This window comes from Ammospiza caudacuta, chromosome Z (assembly GCF_027887145.1).
Source record: "Ammospiza caudacuta isolate bAmmCau1 chromosome Z, bAmmCau1.pri, whole genome shotgun sequence".
Taxonomy (NCBI): domain Eukaryota; kingdom Metazoa; phylum Chordata; class Aves; order Passeriformes; family Passerellidae; genus Ammospiza; species Ammospiza caudacuta.
The window spans coordinates 85,578,020-85,598,828 of record NC_080632.1 but is presented as its reverse complement, the minus strand read 5'-3'; the positions used below and the strand labels follow the sequence as shown (position 1 = coordinate 85,598,828).

At 42.4% G+C, this 20,809-nt stretch overlaps 1 protein-coding gene across 2 annotated transcripts in view; it reads left to right on the top strand.

Moving 5' to 3' along the window:
* Window positions 1-17,381, top strand: part of PIAS2 (protein inhibitor of activated STAT 2) — a 30,988-nt gene extending 13,607 nt beyond the window's left edge. For both annotated transcript variants that reach the window (XM_058824507.1, XM_058824508.1), the window contains exons 3-14: window positions 1,264-1,348; window positions 1,962-2,012; window positions 2,136-2,226; window positions 5,521-5,655; window positions 7,587-7,692; window positions 8,212-8,285; window positions 9,102-9,262; window positions 9,858-9,991; window positions 10,436-10,607; window positions 12,832-12,971; window positions 14,795-14,832; window positions 15,460-17,381. In XM_058824507.1, the coding sequence (XP_058680490.1) occupies window positions 1,264-1,348; window positions 1,962-2,012; window positions 2,136-2,226; window positions 5,521-5,655; window positions 7,587-7,692; window positions 8,212-8,285; window positions 9,102-9,262; window positions 9,858-9,991; window positions 10,436-10,607; window positions 12,832-12,971; window positions 14,795-14,832; window positions 15,460-15,642 (1,370 nt within the window). In that variant the 3' untranslated portion in view covers window positions 15,643-17,381. The remainder of the gene's footprint in view (window positions 1-1,263; window positions 1,349-1,961; window positions 2,013-2,135; window positions 2,227-5,520; window positions 5,656-7,586; window positions 7,693-8,211; window positions 8,286-9,101; window positions 9,263-9,857; window positions 9,992-10,435; window positions 10,608-12,831; window positions 12,972-14,794; window positions 14,833-15,459) is intronic.
* The last annotated feature ends 3,428 nt before the right edge of the window (window positions 17,382-20,809 follow it).

Here is a 20,809-nt window from a genome sequence, read left to right as displayed (position 1 = left end):
TGCATAGTGACACTCATTTTTCTTGTGCATTTGAGAGTTAAGTATTTAAATAACAGTTTAGTCAGAGAACTAGGAATATAGTCCACCTCACTGCTTCGTGCTTGAGAAGGGATTAGTGTGGTATTCCTTTGCACTAACATGAGAGCCCAGGTATAAGTGTGGGGTTTAGTTTTAACCCACACCAAATTAAATAACGAAATACTTCTGCTGTCTTTTTTTCTCAAGTATTATTCTTAAGTGCTGAAGTATTCTTATAAGTGTTCTTATGTGCTCAAGTATTATTCTTAAGTAACCAATGTGCTCTGTGATGTTTGAGTGCATACATGCACACTGTATCTGTTTGGAATTGCTCGAGGAACTTGGTGTGTGTTTGCTCCACCTGGGTTCCTTTTAATGTTTGCCGCCTTCTTGTGTGGCTTTTTTCTGGGTATAGAAACAATCTCCCGTGAATGTCACAGTGCACAAGACAGTCCAACTCTTCCAAATTTGACTGGTTTAGTTGTGCTGTTTTTTGATTTGTTGCTTAGATTAGGCATGTCCAATTTAAAATAAGCAGCAGCTCTCTGCTGCTTATTTTTAATTGGACATGCCTAATCTGCCTTTATTTCAGGTCAAAATTTTTAACTTCTTGTCAATTTTAAAGGAAGTAAGAAAGTGACATGTGCCTACTGTGGACTTTAAATATGAAGATATTGCCAATTCCCATCACTGACAGACAATTTGTATTCATAGATACAATGTGAACATTGTATTTCTTTATTTTTTTGTCAGATGCCACTAAAGGGTAACTCCAGACGTGAAGTCTAGCTGGCTTCTCTGGCTTGAGGGGTTGTGGTCCAAAACTTCTTCTCCCAAGACTTTGTTACTTGTAGCTGTTTGTGAATTTTCCAGCTGTCCATTAAGAACTTCTGGTGCACATGTTCTTCCTGTGGTACCTTACAGTAGTTGTTGGCATCTCTATGGTATTCCTTTTGTCAGGTATCCAATGAAATACTTTGTTGTGTATTTGTTTGAACCTTCCTCCTTTGGGAGAAAGGATTGTAGCACAGTTTGTCAAGGTGCTTCAGTACTGAAGTGTAATGTGATGTTAAACCATCTGAATGTAGTTTAATGAAAGATTTGTTCCATTGTTTTTTTATTAACAGTTACATGCAGTTCAACCACCATTTGGGTGACTTAATGCCTTGTTCCAGATCCTGTTTTAATCAACGGCTTTAATCACCATGGTTCAACCTCTTTTGTGTCTTTTTTTTCTTTTTCTAGTACAGAGCAGTATTCAGAGGTTCCAGGAGAAGTTTTTTATCTTTGCTTTAACACCACAGCAGGTCAGAGAAATCTGTATTTCCAGGTAAGAAGTAAGAGTGTTGTATAGTGTAGGTAAATCTCTACACAATTTCAGGAGAAGGTGTGAGGTTTTGGTTCACCAAATGCATCACTTATTCAGCCGATGCAGAATGATAATTCTCACTGAGGTTACTCTTGAGTTTATATCTCTTCTGTTTCCTTCAGGAACAACTGTGCACAGAATTTGTGTGCATTTTGTGAAAATTGTAGACTGTTAAAGAATTAACAATTACTCAGTTCCGAATAATGTCATTGTTCAGAGAGGTGGGAATCTTCCCTCCATTTCTCCTGGCTGTAGGAATGGAAGCCTGCTTTTCTGTTTTTGCCCAGGCTTGATGTTGTAAACTATGAAAATTCATGGGTGCTTTTTCATCCCTGGCAGCATCCAACTTGACTGTTGCTATGAACTTTTGATGGAGGATGCTGATCCTGAAGTTCTGTGTAACTTGGGAGTAGTTAAACAGAAATGTCAGTTGTAAGGTGCTCATAGCTCAATAAAACAAAATCAAGAGCAAAGTTTAATGTTGCTGTGGCAGTTGTGTCAGTTGTTTCTCTGTATGGCTGCAATATGAGTCCTGCTAAGTGGGTACTTTTCTTTTTCTTTCTCGTTGTCACAGGGACTTTTTGCCTGGAGGCAGGAGAGATTACACAGTCCAAGTTCAGCTAAGGTACGTTTTGTGCAGTGTTCTCTGAAAGCTTAATTGGCTGATGGATGTTTGTGGGGACACTTGAAAATGATGGATGTTTGTGGGGACACTTGAAAATGATGCTTTCTCTTTCTATGGATACAGGCTATGCCTAGCAGAGACAAGCTGCCCTCAAGAGGATCATTATCCTAATAGTTTGTGCATTAAAGTAAATGGGAAGCTGTCCCCGTTGCCAGTAAGTATGTATGTATGTATTTGTGGCTTCTTGGTGACTTGTGGAGTGTGTATGTGTTTTTCTGTAGTGTTAGCTTGCCAAAACGGTCAAGCTGTTTGTTATCACTCAGATTTCTCTAATGTTAGGCTTGGAGTTTGTACATTTGCTGTGTGAGATAGCCATTACTGCTGTTAATAATCTTACAGCCACTGCACGGACTAAATGTGATTAAGGCCCCTACAGCAAACGTTGTCTTTTGCTGTTAATGTAACTAAATAATTCAAAACCAATGTGGTGTCTGCATGGAGAATCCTCCTCACACCTGCTCAGACTCAGTTTATATGAGGATGGTAGCCCTTGCTGTGTGGGCTGCCTGTATTTGTGAGAGGCTTGAGTTCCTTCTAGTTCTGAGGTAATGGCCTCAGCCTCTTGTGTGCCACTTGTGCACTGCTCTGCCTCTGTCTCCTTAGAGCACAGTTTATTATGGGGATGAAGAATAGACACGTTTTAGGGTTCCTAGCACATTGCTGATACTGTATCAGAACGCTGTTCGCAGTCACGCTTCAGGAGTGTCTGATGTTGCAGAAATTAGTACATAGTCACCACAGGGTCATCTGGAGCCTTGGGTATGGACAGAAAGGGAAAAGCTCTCTCATTCTCAAAACATTTCTGGAATGGGTTTCTCTCTTCTTTCAATAGGACAGAGAGAAACTCTTGCACAAGTCATTCAGAAATACTTCTTGAGGCTATAAAGTGTGGTAAAAGTCATGGAACAGAGGGTTTTTTCAGTAGGTTTGGAAAGTGGGTTTTTTCAGTGGGTTTGGAAGGATACCATGTGGAGAGAGAAGGTGTGAAACCTCTTTTTCAGATTGTTTTTGGTGTCTTAGACGTATTGTCCTGTACCCTCCCTCCTCCCATATGCAACTGTGACTGCTTTTTTCAAATTTTGCCTCTACTCAGCTTAAATGAGACTCCTTAGATTCTCTTCCTCCTATTTCAGTCTTCAGGTTATAAAAGGTTTCTTTTTCATGTTTTCTGATCGGTGTTTTTTTGCAAATGCTGGTTACATTCTGTGTGATAACTTTGAAGGTTACAGCAAAAAAGAATTCAGTCTGATGTTGTCTTTTGGGCATCAGTGTCAACTGATTCTCAGTCTTGTTAATATGGGTTACACCCTGCTGTGCTCTCCATTTTGTGTAAGGTGTCACAGTTGTAGCAGAAACTACTACTAATCTTGGATTATTGCTTAGTTTGGAGACTTAAATCCTCTAGGTTCTTCCTGCACATGATAAGATGATTTTTTAATCTGTTCAGCTGAACCTTAGCTGCGAAAATGAATAAATCACTATTGCCTTGGCAACTTCCCCTCCTCATTCACTATGAGCTGAATGACAAATAGAGTCTCAGTCTGAGTGCTTCTGCAGACGTTTTTTGCTCTCTCTCTGCATCATTGGGCACTTCCTTTCTGTAGCAGGAAGTGTAAGGTAACTTCTTTGCCTCAAAGACCACTGTTTTCCATTGCAGTAGTGTTAGTTAGTTAACCTCTGATGCCAGCATTTTTTTGCCCACCTGCACAGTGCATAAGTGAACTTCTGTCTTTGCCTGGTAGGGCAGTTCACACCTCTGCAGAAAAAACTATTCTGTAAATTATTCTTGGTCTGTAAGTTATTCTTGGTCATCTCCTTGCTTCTTGTAATCCTTACCAGAAGCTTCACAGCAATGCTGCCTGTGTGCCAGTACTGCATGGGATTGTGTTTATGTGAACATCATGTTTCCTTGTATCCTGCATTAGTGTCACTGGGAAAAGCCAGATAAATGGGCAGTTATGCTTTCTCCTGATGAATTTCCTTGCTGTAGCAGATGATACCTGCCTTGGGTAGTGTGGTTCTTTGAAGAACCATGGAAGACTTCAAGACCCCAATAATATTGCCACTAGAGCTGGCAGCCTGCCTAAACAGTGCCAGGCCAGCAGAAAGCTCCTAAAAGGACAGGAAGAGAAGGTTCCAAATTGTTGTAGGAGTATGAGCGTGAATCTGTTCTCAAGAATAAGCTCTGTGGAAGAAAACACTAAAAGCTTTGCTGAAGCAAATCGTGCACTGCAGAGTCTGTCTCTGGAAAAAAAAAAAAAGGGAAATGTAAGAGAACTTGCATTCACTCTCTTCTGAAATAATTCTGTGTTTTAAATGTGAAATTGTCACCACTTCCCATATGTCTGTTCCCTCTGTGTTTGGAATAAAGCCCTCATGGCATACTGGGCTAGTGAGTAGAAAAGGCTGTTTATATATATAATATTTTTCTTATTATTATTATTGTTTTTATTTCCAGACTTAGCATCTTTCAAGGTAACTCCTTCACCAAACACTAGGTTGTGAATTTGTATGTATTTCTCTGGTTAAAGAAATACTTTTTTTTTTTCCTCAGCATATCCTTTCTGGGTGAGATTTTTGTTTAAAACAACACGGTCTGGAAATTCATCAGTACTGCCTGTGCAAGAGGCAGAGCTGCACGTGCTGGCATCCTTCATGTGCAGGATGAGTTTGAGCTGAGTGGCTGCAGGCTGGCTGTGAGCTCAGAGCAGGGGTTCTCAGGGTGGCTCTGTCAGACTGGCTTGTTGTCATCATGACAGATGCAGGGTGAGAGGAATAAGCTGCAGGCTTATTGTGTGACGAGGGTGTTGGAACTGCATGATCTTTAAGGTCACTTCCATCCCAAACCCCTCTGATTCCATGATACCTTAAATACAGCTGGTACTCCATGTGCAGTCCTTCTTCAGGGACCTTGGCAGGGGACAGGTGACACCTGTTGCTAATGGGGCCAGTAGCTAATGAGGCAGAGTAGTCACTGAGGTGATGTGGAGCTCTTGGAACAAGGTTTAATTGTTTCCTAATCAGTGAAGCGTTTTCAGTGTGTGAAACACTGAGTTTAGTCTTCATTACTTGCTCTGTTTGTCACTAAGGCTGTGACCTTATGATGTTTCACTCTGTTTTAGTAGGACATGGGGAGAAGGAGGACAGAACATCCACATGACCTTTTACTTTTCCAGTGAACTTACCCGGACCCAAACTGTGTTCTCTTTCACCTTTCCAGTGCTTCTGTAAAACCCTTTTAAAACAACAAATGCCTTACAACTGTGTTTGTCTCTGCTGATGTACTGTGAAAGTCTGATATTTCTCAGAATAAATGCTAGCTTTGCTCTCCAGTCTAGACAGCCTCTAAGTTTGCCTGCTTCTCATAGATCTGTTTGAAACTAAAAAGTATGTGTCAGCAGTTTCAGAGTACACTGGGTAACACATCCATTGTCCTTTTTTCCCATAGGGATATGCTCCACCACCAAAAAATGGAATTGAACAGAAGCGACCTGGACGTCCCTTGAATATCACTTCTCTAGTTAGGCTGTCATCAGCAGTGCCAAACCAGATTTCTATCTCTTGGGCTTCTGAAATTGGAAAGGTAACTTGCATGTTCTGTAGGATGTGGGAAGTCATCTGAATAGCCTATTTGAGCAGTCCTGCTCCCCTGCTGCGGCTGGCAAGTGTTTTTTGTTAGATGCCTGAGCTTACTATCAGTGCCAGGAAACAAAGTTTGCTCTAGAACTGTGGTAGTTTTCAGCAACACATATGGGATTTACATACAGATGGAAAGATTTTCTTACAGGCTTCACATTCAAAAGTCTGCTTTTAGAGTTTGCCTGAAATGCGTGTCAAAAATAACAAACTCTTTTTGTGGTGTGAATAGTAAATCCCCCTGTAGATTTATTAAGGAAAGAGAAGGAGAGTGCAAAGAATTTTTGACTCCATCCTAGGTTTAAATAACTGTTGCAGCACGCTTTCAGCTGTTGTCAAGAACTATTTATTCCTTATCTGTGACTGTTTGTGTTAATTCTGGATGCAGTTATCAAAGGAGTTTTCTCTACAAGGTTTTATTCAAAATCAAATTCTCTGGACTAAAAATACCACATATTTCAAAGAGACTCCAGTATAAGCTTTTATATTAAAATTTTAAAAAGAAATAGGATTGAAAGGTAATGTTCAAAAAATAAATAAAGGGCAGTGCTGACATCAAAGGATGATTTTCTAGAACCGGGATGGAGACGAAGATCTGAGCCATTGCTTCCCAGTCAGAGCACAGAATCTTAAAATGGCTCCAGTCCTGTGTGTGGCCTTGGCCTCTCATGCTGAGGCCTGCTAGCTTTCCTCCCTGTATTGCCAAAATATACTCTGATGGAAGCAGATGACTCGGAGTGCTTGGACATCCTCCCCTTGGCCTGAGAAGTGAAGTGAGTCTGTGGTTTAGTGCTGATGCCAGAATTTGCTGCTTTTCATCCTCAAAGTGAGACCCTGGGGAGCAGCACGTGTCACAAAAGGGCTTGTTGGCATGGACTGGGCTGATACTGGAGGGCTGCTGAGCCAAGGGGGCATAAACCCCTCAGTGCTGGGCAGACTTGAGCCTCTAGAATCCTCTCTGTAAGGCAACAGTTGGTCGTTCTTTAAGGAAAAAACAAAAATTCTAGGTTAGTGGTTTCATGTGCAATTAGAATGCTTTATCTGCTGCTCTAGGTAAGAGCAGGTTTTCCTACAGGTGGTAAAGGAAGAGCAGGGCTGTAGGAGTTGTTTGAAGTTCCTGTGCAGTGCCCCGGCAGTGCAGGAGCCATAGGAAGATGACTGACAGGCGGTGGAAATAAGAGGTCACGAGTTGTTCTTATAACACAGATGACACCATTATTATCCTGCAGCACTGGGGCTTGCAGACTTTTCATTAGTGACCTAGAAGTGGGAGTGAACAGTGAACAAAAGAAGCTGACAAGTGGTGTGAGTTAGGGAGGAGTAGAAAATGCTGGGGAACGGGGCCAGGCTCAGTGGAACAGACATGGTGTAACAAGGCTGGGCTTAGGAGTACAGAACAAGCTAAAGAAAAGGTACAAAGAAACTGGGGCAGCTCTGTACCATCTGAAGCTGTTGTTTATAACATAAAGACCTTTTATCTCTTGTCACTTAATTCTTTGAGCTCCCCACTGACACTGGAAAAAAGGGGACAATAAAGGAGACGAAATGTGAGAAATTCTTAAAAGATTACATGTATGAAATGTGTCACATATGTTCTTTCCAGGAGGAGAATTCAGATTGTCTCTTGGTTGTGAAATTACCTTTTAGTTCAGTCATAACTGGAGTAGGATAATTAGACCTCACTGGCCAGAGAATTTTGGCAGAATGTTGGACCTCCACAGAATTGAAGTTGTCTGTTGATGCTCTTAATAATTACCAATGAAGCAAAAAGTCACATTTTTGTTTTAACTATATGCTACAACAAGTGTAAATAGTCATCTATTGTCATAGTGGGAATACTATATGAAATAAACATTTAATCTTTAATCTTTTTTGTAGAATTACTCCATGTCTGTGTATCTGGTTCGCCAGCTCACCTCAGCTATGCTTTTGCAGAGGTTAAAAATGAAAGGTATCAGAAATCCTGATCATTCCAGAGCACTAAGTAAGTAATCAACTTGCCTGTCTATACTTTTGGAGGGTGATTAGTGGCTCTTTAAAACTAGAATTAGTAATACAGGACAGATTTGCTGTTTTTTGAGAATGAAGTCCATGCCTAGGGTTTCTCAGGTTCCCTTGGCTGTTGGTGAGGCATCACACACTTTTTCAGTGGGGGTTTCTAGGAAGCATACCCAGAGATCCCGTCTGAAATGTGGTTATGGGAATGCCACAAGCACTCCTTACTGTGCTGGGCTGTGAGGTGCAGCTAGACGTCCTGAGTTCTTTTCACCTGTACTTCACTCACTCGTAAGGGTTTATTTATCTCTTGACATGTCGAGTTGAGTTTGCTCTGTGAACATCAGATGTTAAAACATTTGCTACTTGCTTATAAGTAATGAAACTGTTGTTTATGAACTAGATTAATATTTTTAGATAGCTGAAAAAAAAGTGCATGTACTACTGAATCAAGGTTAGCATTTGAAATAATGACCTCTATGTGTAACTTCTTTATTTATTTTAATAGTTAAAGAAAAACTAACTGCAGACCCTGATAGTGAGATTGCCACAACCAGTCTGCGGGTCTCTCTGATGTGTCCTGTAAGTATGGCTGGAAATTTCCAGATAACATTCATATTTTCATCTGTAGTGTAGAATTGGGCTGCTTTTCAAAGGCCTTGCTTTAGAAACCTCACTTGTTTTGTATTTTATCAGCAAGCTAAGATAAAATAGCGGGGAGAAGCAGCAGTAACCCAGCTGTGGTTTAGGACTGGATGCCTCAGCTATGATGCACTGAGTCGAGCTGCTGCTTGTGTACAGTGAGTCCTGTAGAGGGATTAATCTCCTATATTGACACGCTGAGGCTAATCAGGCAGGCTGACAGAATAATTAAAGGGTGGAATGTTAATTAAAACCTCTTATCTCCTCATCTTTGTGGCTTTGCCTGTACTGCAGATACAGAATCAAGTAAAAAAACAGGCGATCACCTTATAACAAGGTAATGCTGCCTTGGAGACTCTCTTCCCAGGAAGAACTTGGTCATTCTGAGTGTAACAAGTCCCTGGAGCTCAGGAAAACGCCTGAAGTACTGGGTTAAAAGAAAATTATAGAAGAATCAACTTCACCTGATTGTTTAATAAAAATGAAGTCTTCCAAGTAATGTTGTTTCAGGTCCATTAAAAGTGTTTCTGACTGTTCTCAGTGTGTTGAGGCCTTGGAGCATGGCTTAATTTTTCCTTTAGGAGCACTGTGTGGGTGCTGTGATGGAGTGAACTTACTTACAGCACCCTTAGCCCCAGGCACTTGTGTAGTGAGCAGCAAGAGTTGTTTCACCAAGTGCCTCTGGATTCATTGTTAACCATTCAGGCCTGTTTCTCTGTCTTCTGTTCTGACACCCTTTAAATGCATCTCCTACAGCTGGGAAAAATGAGACTGACAATCCCATGCCGGGCAGTGACCTGCACACACCTGCAATGTTTCGATGCTGCTCTTTATCTTCAAATGAATGAGAAGAAGCCTACCTGGATCTGCCCTGTCTGTGACAAAAAGGCAGCTTACGAGAGCCTAATACTGGATGGGTAAGAGACTGGCTTTGCAGATTACACAATTACTTAAAATCTTTCATTATGTACTCAGTAGCTGCTTTTGTGACTTGAAGTTAGCCATTTAGTACTATTTTTGGTCAAAATACTTCAGACTGGAGGAGCCATTAGATTCCATTAGTTTCTCTTCCCATAATGACCTATGTAAGTTTATGTCCTGAGTGCACCATCAAACTCCTAAGTCTGTGTATTTCTTCTGGAGTAATACAAATGCAGCATAAAAGGACAGGTCTTCCTTTCACGCGTCTCTATCCCTGAAAGGTGTTAACTTCAAAATGTAACTTCTAACTCACAACAATTGCCTAACTTGGTTCAAGAGGTGATGTATTCTGCTTCAGAATGGAAATCTGTGCATTGCAGTAGTGTTGAAGTGAATTATGGATGGGTTGGGATAATCTTATTTTCTGCTATCTGAAAAAGGCAGTAATTACAGGGTTTCAGATTAAGAGGAACTACGGGGAAAGGAGACACAATGGGTAGAAGGTGATCATAATTATCTCTTTTTCATGTCTCCTTTTCACTTAGAATAAAAATGTAAATTAGAATCAAAAGTGAAACTTTATTTTTTCAGCCTCTTTATGGAAATCCTTAATGAATGTTCTGATGTGGATGAGATAAAATTCCAGGAAGATGGCTCCTGGTGCCCCATGAGGCCAAAGAAGGAAGCTGTGAAAGTGTCAAGTCAACAGTGCAGCAAAATAGAAAGTATGTACATCTGGGTACTTGTTACAAACCAGGACAAAATCTTGGAGAATTAGATGTAGCTTGGATAATGCGTGTGGATGTTGGTGTTTGCTTTGTAGAGGGCTTACTACTACTAATCCTCTTGGAATTTAAGCTAGAAAAGAAAGGATTGTATCCCTAAGAGTGCATTTTTTGTTTTTGTCTTTGCTCTTTATAATAGCAGTTAAGAAAACAAAAGGTTGCTTTTGTTTCACATCCTTAAAATGATAAGTGAAAACAAAAGTTTGTTCTTTAATAGTCTCAATGTGACACAGAAGAGTCACAAAGCAGGTACTGGGGCAAAATATTATTTGTAATGGCCAGGTGATCGATTATACAGGATCTGGGTTCCTGGTTCTCTTGCAAATAGAAACCGCTGACATCACCATCATTTGGAGAACAATGGTGTTTTATTTTCTTCTTCAGGTTCCAGTGTTGTTAGCAAACCATGTTCCGTGACAGTGGCCAGTGAGGTAAACAAGAAGAAGGTTGATGTTATCGACTTGACAGTAGAAAGCTCTTCTGATGAAGAAGAAGATCCTCCAGCCAAAAGGAACTGCATATTTATGTCTGAAATACATGGGAGCCCAACCAAAGGGTTTGTCAATTTTAAAGTTAGTTGTTATTCTGTAATGTCTCAGCTAAACTGATCTGTAGCAAAATGTACTTGGAATTCAGCTCTGCTCTTGCAGAGGAGATTGTCTAGGCCTCTCCTGTAGAAGGCTGTATTGATGCAGTAACTTTGTAGAGGCAAAACACTATTAAATAGATTTTCACTTCACAAAATAACTTTTTTTTTGCGCTGACTGTTGCTGTGTTTGCAGGGATACTTCTCCATAGAAAAGGAATCTGACTAAGGTAGTGGGCAGTGTTCTCCTGAGAAAGTAGCTTATGCCAAGTGGAGAAACTTCATGCATTCTTGCTGAGTTAGTGTCATCTTAAAGGCTTTTCTCTTGCTGTCTTCAGTATCCTCTATCTAATCTGCTCTGGTGCCCAGGGAACGAGACTGTGTTGTGTGTTTCATCCATCCTGTCAGTCTTGCAAGGGAGCCACTTTTCTGTTTTGAATCAAGATGAGCTTTTCCTCCATCTCTCTGTTAAATTTTGGAATGTCTTGGATGCTGTTGTTGGCTGTGGTCATCAGTCCTGTACCTTGATTAGCGCAACCAGTGACTTCCCAAGTCTTTTGGCAACTCCTCCATCTTTGTAGTCAGGCCTGACTTTGGCACTGGCTTGACCACCTTCTCTGCTGCTGTGCCCTTCTGTCTGTCCAGACCTCCTGTCTGTCCTGATCTGTGCACCTCAGCTTGGGTGCTGCTTGTGGCTCCCATGTTTCTGCTCTTGGCCCATGGGGCACCCCAGACCTGCAGGGAGTGAGGGCCACTGGTCAGGCTCACCAGCTCTCACTGCTCTAAGCTCAGCTTTCAGTACTGGCTCATCAGTTAGTGTTGCTGCCTGCATGAGGTGTGTGTCTGTGTCTCTCTGTGTAGTGGCTTATGACCTGTTCTAAAATAATAATAATAATAATAAACCCAATCCCCTTCTGTTTTGAAGGTTCCCCTTCTGTTTCAGAAGTAATGAGCAGGTGTGGTGAGTCTCTAGTCCACAGGAATGTCTGTGTGGTCCTTGATGAGCAAGTAGTTGGTCATCTTCAACCACTTTCAGCAGTGATGCTGCAATGCTGTTGCTTTTTTGTGAGGATTGTGGAGGAGTCCTTCTGCAAGAGACTCTTCCTCACTTTTACAAGAAAGTGTAGCTACAAATACATCTCTTAATGAAGTTTCAGAAGGCACCAAGACTTCCTTCCGTGCTCCTATGGTTGAGATGGCTACGTGCAACTGTAATTGTAGGAGGACTGACTTCTTTTCTCTCTATGACCCATGTATTTTCCTTGCTTTTTGGGTATGAATATTTTTATTCTTCAAATCCAGATCAATGTCAGGCTTTTGGGATATAGCTTACCTCCTTTAAACAGTGTTGTCTGAATGCTAGTTTTGGGAAAACTGGGGTGTCTTCTTAGAGGAAGCAACAATACATGCTGAAGTGTGAGAGGTGCCTGAGAAGGGAGGGTCTGAAATCCAAGGTTCTGACATCAGAAGTAGGTTAACAGGTAGGAGTGTGGGAAGGAAGATGAGTGGATAGCACTAAAGGCTGGAGGGAGCGATGCAGAGCATGTGGGAGCAGAATTCTGTGTATTTCCACCTGACTTGGAGTTCATGAACTGTTCTGTGCACGTGGCTGGTGCCTGGGCACCTGTGGCAGTGTTTGTAACAATGCTGCGAAGAGATCAGGCAGCGTGAGGGGAAGCAGAAGGGTTGTAACATGCTCCTTGAGCGCTGAACTGGAGGCTGTGAGTGAAGGCAGACTTGTATTTAACTCCCACCTGTGCAATCTGTGTCATCCTGTGGGGCAGGATAATGGTCAGTTGTGCCCTTGGTGAAACAGGTAGGCACTGAGCAGCAGTTCTGTGGAGAAATCAGATGGAACACTCTCCTCCTGGCTCTGGTCACCTTTACATCCCTCTGTGGGTGCTCACAGACACCCCTTTGTCTTTGACTGTTGCCAATGACTCCAGCACTGTACTTTGTTTTAATGCCAACTTGCTCTTATGTCACAGCTGCTGTTGAGAGCCAAGATACAGTCATGTTATTATGAAGACTGTTATGAAAAAGGAAATTAGAGTGGAGTACTGTGTAGTGAGTAGCCACGCTGTAGTTGTGTTGTCGCACGGTGACTTGTGAATAAGAGTGCACAGCAGTGCATGGTTTCCCTTGTGCAACTAACAGCCAGGTTGTTTGTAATTTCCCCTGCTGTTTGAAACAGGGTTCTCATGTATCAGCCATCTACTGCCAGAGTGCCCAGCGTGACGACGGTTGATGCTGCTGCTATTCCTCCTTCATTAACAGACTACCCAGTACCATTCCATCACCCACCAATATCCAGTATTTCATCAGACTTGCCAGGTAGGTGCTGAGTGTTTTTCATGTATGTTCTGACGACAGTATTAATTTATGGGGTGGGTAGAAATTGGAAGAATATATTAACTCTTGGTTTTTGTTTTTAATGGAACAAGTCTATATGCGGTATGGCACTGATGGGATGTCCGGACAAGCCTAGTACAGGCTGTCTGCCCATTTTCAGATTGCAATTTGCAGCAGTGATGTGACAAGCACTGCTTTTGGGGTACAAACTGGCACTTGGGCATGGCAGCCAGAAACTGCTCTTGCTGTGCTCAGCCAGACTTTGTGTAAACATCTGCTGGTTATGTGTTGTAGATGTGAGGGAAAGTAGTTGCTTGTTTTAGTTACTAGAGCTGTGAGGGTGCTAACTCATCCCAGCCCTCAGCGTAGTTACTCTGCTAGCTGATTGTAGTGGTGCTCTGTCTAGACTGTATGAAAAAGGTTAAGGTGAGCTACAATCTGTGAGCTGACCTCTATTGACTTTCTTTACCTAGACATACCCTAAATGCCTATGATGTATTCTTCAACACTGCTGCTAAATATCAGACAAAAGGTGGGGATACTGATTGTTTTCTATCCTGGCTCCTTGAAAAGCACAATGTGTAAAGGGACTCTGGGGGTTCTCTTGGCCAGCTGTAACAAACCCAGAGCACAGGAAGTGATGACTTGTGGTGACGGATGTCACTTTGGCCTCCTGTTCTTCCCTTTCCCTGCTCCATTGCCTGTCTCCATTCCTCCCCTGCACATCTCTGGGTTTTTTCCTCTTCTTTCAGCACCAGTTTGGCAATGAGATGGATATCATTCCCCTTGTTTCTCTGTCCATCTTGGCTCCCTTACTACTCCCTCCCTCCACTTCTCCCTTGTTAAGAAATCAGTTGTCTTCTGAAATTGGATAGGAGAATAAGCTGAGAGAACAGAAGTCTAGAACTGTTGTTCAGCACTTACCAACTGAAGTTCTAGAACTTGCACAGTCAAAAGAAGCTGTCAGTTCTGTAAATGCAACTGACTTTTTAAATCTCCTTCAAAATTTTTCTCTCATGGAGAAGAGGAGGAGAGATGTCACGGGCCAGAAGATTTGGAGGTGAGGGGAGTGGGAGGGAGTATATCATTTCTTTCTGTTGACATAGCAAACACAAGGCCAATATTTATTAAAAAAAAAAAACCAAAAAACCAAAAAATGTGGTAATTTCTCATTGGTTTTATAATTCTAAACATCTTGCCCTAAATGCTTACACGCAAATGGTGTTTAAGATGGACACTAGTTGTCACTGGTCTTGGAGGATATACATTGAACTACTTGTAGTTTCCTCTTCTTCATTCCTTTTATTTGTCTAGACACAAAACGGGGATGATATTAGAAATGTTTCCTTATTGGCTGCCCGTGGGTGGAGGAAGAGACCTGCTGCTTGTTTTTGGACTTGTGCATGTTGTGACTTTACTTCATTCCAGCATCTTTAATGTGATGACACTCTTCATATCCCAGTTTGGCCAAGTCAGGTACAATATGCAGTGAAACTTGCATTAATGAACCAACAGCTCCAAATGGCAACCTCCATCTAAGCAACCACATTGAACCACCCTGCAGTATTCAGTGAATAATACATCATTATGTCATCCTCATTATTAAAAAGAGCCACTTGTACTAGATAATTCGTTTTGCTGCTGCCTGAAGTAGTCGTTGAGAGTGGTGTCACAGTGGTATATTCCATTTAGAAACTCTGTATGAATTGCAAAGTCTGTTCTACAACCACAAAAAAAATCCTTAAATTTGTTGTGTGTGAATAAAGGAGAGACTTGTCTACTTATCATCCTTCTCTTCTTCCTAGGTCTGGATTTTCTTTCGCTAATCCCAGTTGATTCACAGGTATGTTTCTGATCTGTTGTGGGGTCAATTTCCAAGCCTGATTTTGCAATGTTGTGCTCCAGTAATTGTCAGGGTGCCGTCATCCAAACTGTGTTTGCCATTCACTTGCTTAGACCTAACCAAAGTCTAGGAAAACCTAGCAAGAGCTAGTAGTGAATGTGCATTAAACAGGATTCAGCTTTTCCATGATGAATCCTGGCCTGGAAGCTCATTCCTTACTGATAGTGTGCCTTTTTAAAGTAAATATGTGCTCAGCACTAACTTGAATATACCCAGAGTGTATTTGAGGCCCTGGCATAGGTTGCACAGAGCAGCTATGGCTGCCCCATCCCTGGAATTGTCCAGGTTGGATGGAGCTTGGAGCAACCTGGGGTACTGGAAGGTGTCCCTGCCCATGGCAGGGGATGGAATGAGATGAGTTTTTGGGTTCTTCCAACCCAAACCATTCTGGAGTAGAAAAAGGGGGAGGTGAGGGAGGAGGCCGGTGGCTGCCGTCCCCGCTTTGTCACTGCTCCGCAGAGCCGCGGTTCTCGCTGTGGTCCCGTCGCGTGGGGAAGATGTATCTTCAGAGCATACATGTCCCTCGTGCAGTTAGTCTCTTCACTCTTCATTGTTTGTTTCAAGCAGTACTGTCCTCCTATGTTTTTGGATAGTCTCACCTCAACCTTAACAAGCAGCACGCCTGGCAGCATCATCACCTCCACCAGCCACCACGAGAGCAGCACGCACGTTAGCTCCTCGGGCCGGGCCGAGGCCGGCGTCATCACCAGCGGCGGCGGCAGCGCGCCCGACATCATCTCCCTGGACTGACCCTCGGGGCACCACGGACCCCGCAGGCATTGCACACAGCTGCTGCTGCTGCTCCTCTTCCCCCCACCCGGAATTCCAGCGCCTCGGAGCTCACGCTGATATTTATTGAAAGGATTTCCTCCCTGGGAGAGTGGGGTGAATTTCGCTGATGCTCGGAAGAGAAGCGATAGGATGGTTTTTGGTTGGACTTTTTGTTTTTCTTTCTCCTGCTCGTTTAATAGATGGTATAGAAAAGGCCCTTTTGAGAATACATGTTCAAGCTCTTAGTTTGTTCTGGGGATACTGACTTTCTGTTGTGTGGATTCCACAAGTGCTTTTTAATTTTGTTGTAAAATACAGCAATAATGTAAAAACAAATGAGTTTTTTTTAATAAAGAAAAGCACTTACTTGCTCTAGAACAGCAGTTAGGAAAAAGGTGCAGAAGTGTAGGAATTAGTGAATTTGTAATATTTTCACTGGGGCCTGTAATAAACTTCATTAAGAGAATGAAGCTTTGAATAGCCATGACATGTGATTTATGTCTTGTTACCCACCTCCCCCTTACCTGGGGACACATAGAAAGCCTCTATAAATGGAGTTGTTGGGGTTTTTTTTCCTAGTTTCGTGTTCCAAATGCAACAAGAGCCTAAGCTGTGACCTCTTCCTCTTTTATGTTCTTTCAGCTAGGAAGGGGACAGACTATCTATGCAAACCCTGCATCACACAGTCTCTGTGCTGCCATGTTATAATTGGGACACCTTGCCACCACCAAAAACTCCCGGTATCCCATGGAATGTACAGCTCCTTTCTGTGGCAGCCATAAGGAGATGAAATAGGAAAGACTTCCTCCAGTGCAGGAGTGTTTTCTAGGATCTCCTGATTATGGTTTCTGTCTCCTCAGCAGCTGCTGTATTCCATGTGGACTGTAAAGGGAGCCTTGGCTTTTTAGGAAATAGAAGCCATAGGTGCACAGTGTCCCCACCTAATTTTGAATTGTGTGTTTAGGGCTTAATGATGCTTTGCCCCACATTTCCTGGCCTCCTGATTGTTGCTTTTCTACTTGAAAGGGAACAATTTCCCCATTGTACTCCTCTGATGACCGTGCTGCTTTGTTAGTGTGTACGCGGTGTCTGCCCACACACACCTGGGGATAACCTCAGCAGTACTGTATGTGGAAGAGGTTACAGACTAGGAAAACCAAGTCATTTCCATGGAGCTGGAATAATGGTATTGTCTATGTATGCTGAAATAACAGCTTTCTCAAGTGTTGCGTTTCTGTTCAGTAACTGTATTTGAAATTATTCCTTCCCTAATGACCAGATCTTACTTTTTTGCTAATTTTTTGTTCCTTTTTTCTTACCTCTTTAGTTGGATGTCTGGTGCTTTTTGCCTTCCAGTACTGTTACAGTATTTGAACCAAGTACATGGATGAGGTATATTGAAACAGAATGTTTTGTAATTTTTGTCTGCCCTGTACCCCTACCTTTAATGCTGCATTATTGTTCCTTATTGCCTTTTTTGTATGATTTTTCACGCAGTCTTGAGTTCACATGTAGGTCTTAATAGTGCCCCAATCTTTCTTTTCTTTTTTCTTATCAGTTTAATATTTTGTACCTGTTAAGGATCAGTTTTTAGCATGATTTATTTCCAGTAAAACCATGCTTGTTACAAAGTTTTTCTTGATGGCCTGCAGCAGATCAGTGCTTTCTGCATCACCATTGCACGTCGACTTGACCTGTAAGTAGAGTGTGGAAAGAGGTTCCAAGAGTAATTCTGAATAAAAGTTTGAAACTGGTCTCTGCTGAAAATGCTGTTTGTGCTCTTAATGTCAAACTCAAGCGTGGCTGAACTGTCTGAGGGGATGAGAACATCTTGCACGTACATCAGGAAAGTGAAGTAAGGACAAGTATCCTTGGGATGTGCTCTAAACCACTCAGGGTATAATAAAGTACAGCTGCAATTTTGTAAATTACTGTGCCCCATGTAGCAGGCAGTAATTGGGCTGAGGCAAGGTTGTGTTCTTCAAACCTTGCAGAGCCATGACAGCAACAGTGCAAGCTGAAGACATTTCGGCCTGGATTGTCCTTTTGTGCGTGCTTTTCCTGCAGTGCCAGTTAAGTACAAGGCTTGTGTAACCCCTGAATCCTTTAGCTCTGCTGCAGATGAGGGTGTACCAAGGTGTCAGCACAGTGCAGTGTCCCCTTCCATCCTCCTGCTTCCACAAGGGAACAAGGAATTGGTTGGGATGGGTGGGGAGGGGGTCAGGGCTGCAGCTGAGGTGGGGCTCAGCCAAACTGGCCAGTGGAGCTAGATGTGGCTTTGATTTCTTTCCCTTTCAGCAAATCCAAAAACACATCAGAATGTCTATCCAAGAACTTCCAACAAGAAAAAGCTTGGAAAAAAGGTTAGATATAGGGTCTTGCCTGTTTCTTTCTGCTGTGTGAGTTGATGGTTGCTGCCGTGGGTGGACTGTATCAAATACACATTTGAGCCAGGGCAGAAGGGCAGTAAAGCTGGTGAGGTTAACACACAAATTTCCCCCTCTGTACAGATAGCAGCATGCTGTGAAAGCCTTGCTCCACACACTGGTCTCCTTCTCCTCACCCATTCATTGCCATGATTTTCTCTGCAGTGTCTGGAAGGGAGCTAGCTGCTAAAATTCTAGTGACAGGAAGGCTCTACGTTCTTAAAGGCTCAGCCTGAACTGGCTCCTGTGAGCAACAGCGACAGGAGGCGCTTGCTAGGTTAAAAATAATTGTAGTCTAGGCAAACTACAGAACACCATTAGTCCTGGGTGGCTTTTGTTTAAAGTAGGCTTTTGACACAGGCAGGAGTGTCAAACAGGCAACAACACAGATAACATACAGGCAACAACAACCACGTAAGTTAAATTTGGGTGTCATTTTTGGTTTTTTTTTTAATTAGGTGATCATGTCATCACCGCACTTTGTTAGCACTGTGTGTATTCAATGTGTCAATCTAAAAAATTTCCATTTCCTTCCTGGTTTCAAGAGGAAACTGTCAGGACAAAACTAGGCAGTTTTGGGCAAAACTGGGCATCACACACAATGAAACAGATGTGATTACAACTTACCTAGGAAGTTATCCAGAGTTGGAACAAAGTCGTTGAAGCCTTTGCCTTTACCTGTTTCAGTCACAACTTGCCAGGGATCTTCATGCAGAACCTGCCAATGATCAAAGATGCACTGGAAAAACCTGGCTGCCAGTGTTGGATCTCAAACTGGCAGTAAAATCCAGTGGGAAGGAAAAAAAAAAAAATTTAAAAGGGATGGGCCAGCTACAGGAAAAAATAGGACTGGCTTATTGTGAGTTTTTGCATAGACAAAACCCTAGAACACCCTGATGGTAGCTAGGAAACAGCTCCTTTCCAATTAATTCTTTGAAGCAGGTAAAAGTGAGGCCAACTCCCACTTGCAGAAGGCTCTCACGTGACCAAGTTAATTGGCAATAAAAAGTCAGAAATTCAGTTCAGACAGACAAAATGGGATATGGAGAAAAAGGTGTTTCTCTTGTCACAGGAGCTGACCTGGTCAGCTTGAGCTCCTTAGGCTCTTACAAGCACCCAGAAGTGTTAATTCAGTGTTCAGAAGCAGCCAAGGTGAGAAATGGAGTGCTTGCACCTGTCAGCAAGGGAACAGGACACAAAACAATATGTTCAGTGACAGCCTGTCCTTCATCACGAACATGTGCAGTGTGGCTCTATTATTATCACAGCAATTACTGCAGAGAAGGTTCCAGAAGGGGAACAGGAACAAAGCCCTCGACACGCTCAGCCAGGCTCGGGCCCTCCAGTGTGGGAAAGGCAGCAGGTACAGAGGGCTAAAAATCAAACCTGGGAAAAAACCTCCTAAATACTCAAAACCAGCCACGCAAGTATGTAGATTGTTATTTCAAGAAGTTAGATTGCCAGTTTAGACTTTATAAGTTTGCCATCTCTCATTTCACCACTGATTACTTAAGCAGACACCACACTGATGCTTTGAAAGGAGCCACCTCCGAAATAAAACATGGCATTTCTTGCAGTTTTTCCGTGTGAGGAGTTCCAAATGTGCCCCCCTGAAACCTCCCCATGCCGCAGGACACTCCAGGACTGCATTTTTAAAAGGGAGGAGTGAAATGGGACTCACAAACAAAGCACAGTACCAGAGGAAGGGCTCTGTTCCACTGAAAATTATTTCAGTGGCAGCATAAGAAATATCACATTATTTTAAAGGTAGCCTAAGGATTGGCAAGGGGGTGTCCTGTTATGGAAGCTCTTTTGGCTGGCACGGTGTTCTCCTTTTAAAGCTTCAAATTTCTACTAAATTTTCTGTTCTCTTCTGCTGCTGGTGGTGACCAACTCTTCCCCCCAGGCTTGCTGCATAGGAAAATCTTTGCTTAAAATGATGGAAGCCCAACCTGAAAAGAAAAAGTCTGAGTGTGCAGGAGCTGCCACATCTTTCTGGCACCCACTGCTGGCACCAAAGCCTGGAGGAGCTGGCTGCCAGGAAAAAAGGAGTAAATTATCTGAACTGGAGATGCTCTGAACTGAGGATGTACGGGACAACAGGCTGACAAGCAGTCTGATAAATACTGTACCAAAATAACCATCAACTTGGCTTAGAAATATCTCTACAGCTGCAAAACTCCACTGCTCTGCCAGGATAGGTCTCACGACTCATAGAGGTGGAAAATATTCCCCATTTTGCTCTTTTGTCCTTGCACTCACATCCTTCAGCCCTGATGGCCAAGACAATTTTTAAGCAGCTGGGCTGGTATATTGCCCGCCCACCACCCAGCACTGGGGTCTGGAATTAATTTTTAAAGCAGGTTTTAAATCTTCTGATTGCTTTTAAGATAGTTAAGACAAATTGGTATGTGAAAAGCTGGGCTCAGTGATAAACAAACACTTTTAGGATGGAATGTGTTTTCCAGGCTTTTTGTGGAAAAAATTAATTTACTAAGAAAATCCAGTTATTCAAAGGCCAGAAGTTAATGTTTAAGCAGTTGAAAAAAAGTTTATTTTTAAAACCCTGTTCTTTCTGCTCTTTCTGGTTTTTTGGCTACCTATTGCTTGTTATCCTAAAGGTTTAGTGACATAAAGAAAGGAGAGAAGTTATCTCCAAATAGTAATTTCCCCAGAGGAAAGGTAATTTATAAAGAGCAATTTACCTATGCACCTACATT